We start from the raw sequence: 1164 nt of genomic DNA, 5'->3' as shown, positions 1-1164 counted from the left end.
TTGGGGCTGTTAAATGCATCACAGGAGCAGTTTTGATTGCTATGCAGCATTCAGTAATCCGTGTTTGTCGCAGAAGTTCCGGGGGGCTGATCAATGGCTCTTTGCAGAGTTTCATGCTCCGGAATCACCAACTACGTGTCACCACCGGTCATTGTTCTAGATGAATGTCCTCAAATGTCCCGAGACGACCCCAAATTTCTTCCCAAGTATCTTCTGTGAGAAAGGGACCAAAGGCAGCTCCCAACGTCTGTTCCCTGAGCTCCCTCACCATGACTGACCGTCCCACCAGAACCTCCTTCTGTCCTAGTGTCCATGGAAGAGTGAGGGAAGGGGTTCAGGATGGCGGAGGGAAGTGGTTCAGGATGGCGGAGGGAAGGGGTTCAGGATGGCGGAGGGAAGTGGTTCAGGATGGTGGAAGGAAGTGGTTCAGGATGGTGGAAGGAAGGGGTTCATGATGGCGGAGGGAAGGGGTTCATGATGGCGGAGGGAAGTGGCTCAGGATGGCGGAGGGAAGTGGTTCAGGATGGCCTTGGGAAGAGGTTCAGGATGGCGGAGGGAAGTGGTTCATGATGGCGGAGGGAAGTGGTTCAGGATGGCGGAAGGAAGGGGTTCATGATGGCGGAGGGAAGTGGCTCAGGATGGCGGAGGGAAGTGGTTCAGGATGGCGGAAGGAAGGGGTTCATGATGGCGGAAGGAAGTGGTTCATGATGGCGGAAGGAAGTGGTTCAAGATGGCGGAAGGAAGTGGTTCAAGATGGAGGAGGGAAGTGGTTCAAGATGGAGGAGGGAAGAGGTTCAGGATGGCGGAAGGAAGGGGTTCAGGATGGCGGAAGGAAGTGGTTCATGATGGCGGAAGGAAGTGGTTCAAGATGGCGGAAGGAAGTGGTTCAAGATGGAGGAGGGAAGTGGTTCAAGATGGAGGAGGGAAGAGGTTCAGGATGGCGGAAGGAAGGGGTTCAGGATGGCGGAAGGAAGTGGTTCATGATGGCGGAAGGAAGTGGTTCAAGATGGCGGAAGGAAGTGGTTCAAGATGGAGGAGGGAAGTGGTTCAAGATGGCCTAGGGAAGAGGTTCAGGATGGCGGAAGGAAGGGGTTCAGGATGGCGGAAGGAAGGGGTTCAGGATGGCGGAAGGAAGTGGGTCATGATGGGGGAGGGAAGGGGGTC

At 55.3% G+C, this 1164-nt stretch overlaps 1 protein-coding gene across 1 annotated transcript in view; it reads left to right on the top strand.

The window, feature by feature from the left end:
• Positions 1 to 1098: 1098 nt before the first annotated feature.
• Positions 1099 to 1164, top strand: part of LOC108803368 (potassium voltage-gated channel subfamily H member 2-like) — a gene marked incomplete at its 3' end in the record, with an annotated part of 27271 nt that continues 27205 nt past the window's right edge. The window contains exon 1 of the mRNA XM_018575215.1: positions 1099 to 1134. Within this exon, the coding sequence (XP_018430717.1) occupies positions 1099 to 1134 (36 nt within the window). The remainder of the gene's footprint in view (positions 1135 to 1164) is intronic.

Source organism: Nanorana parkeri, unplaced genomic scaffold, assembly GCF_000935625.1.
Source record: "Nanorana parkeri isolate BGI_ZX_2015 unplaced genomic scaffold, ASM93562v1 scaffold3650, whole genome shotgun sequence".
In the NCBI taxonomy this organism is placed as follows: domain Eukaryota; kingdom Metazoa; phylum Chordata; class Amphibia; order Anura; family Dicroglossidae; genus Nanorana; species Nanorana parkeri.
Note: the sequence above shows the minus strand (reverse complement) of the source record. Positions and strands in the feature narration are given on the sequence as shown.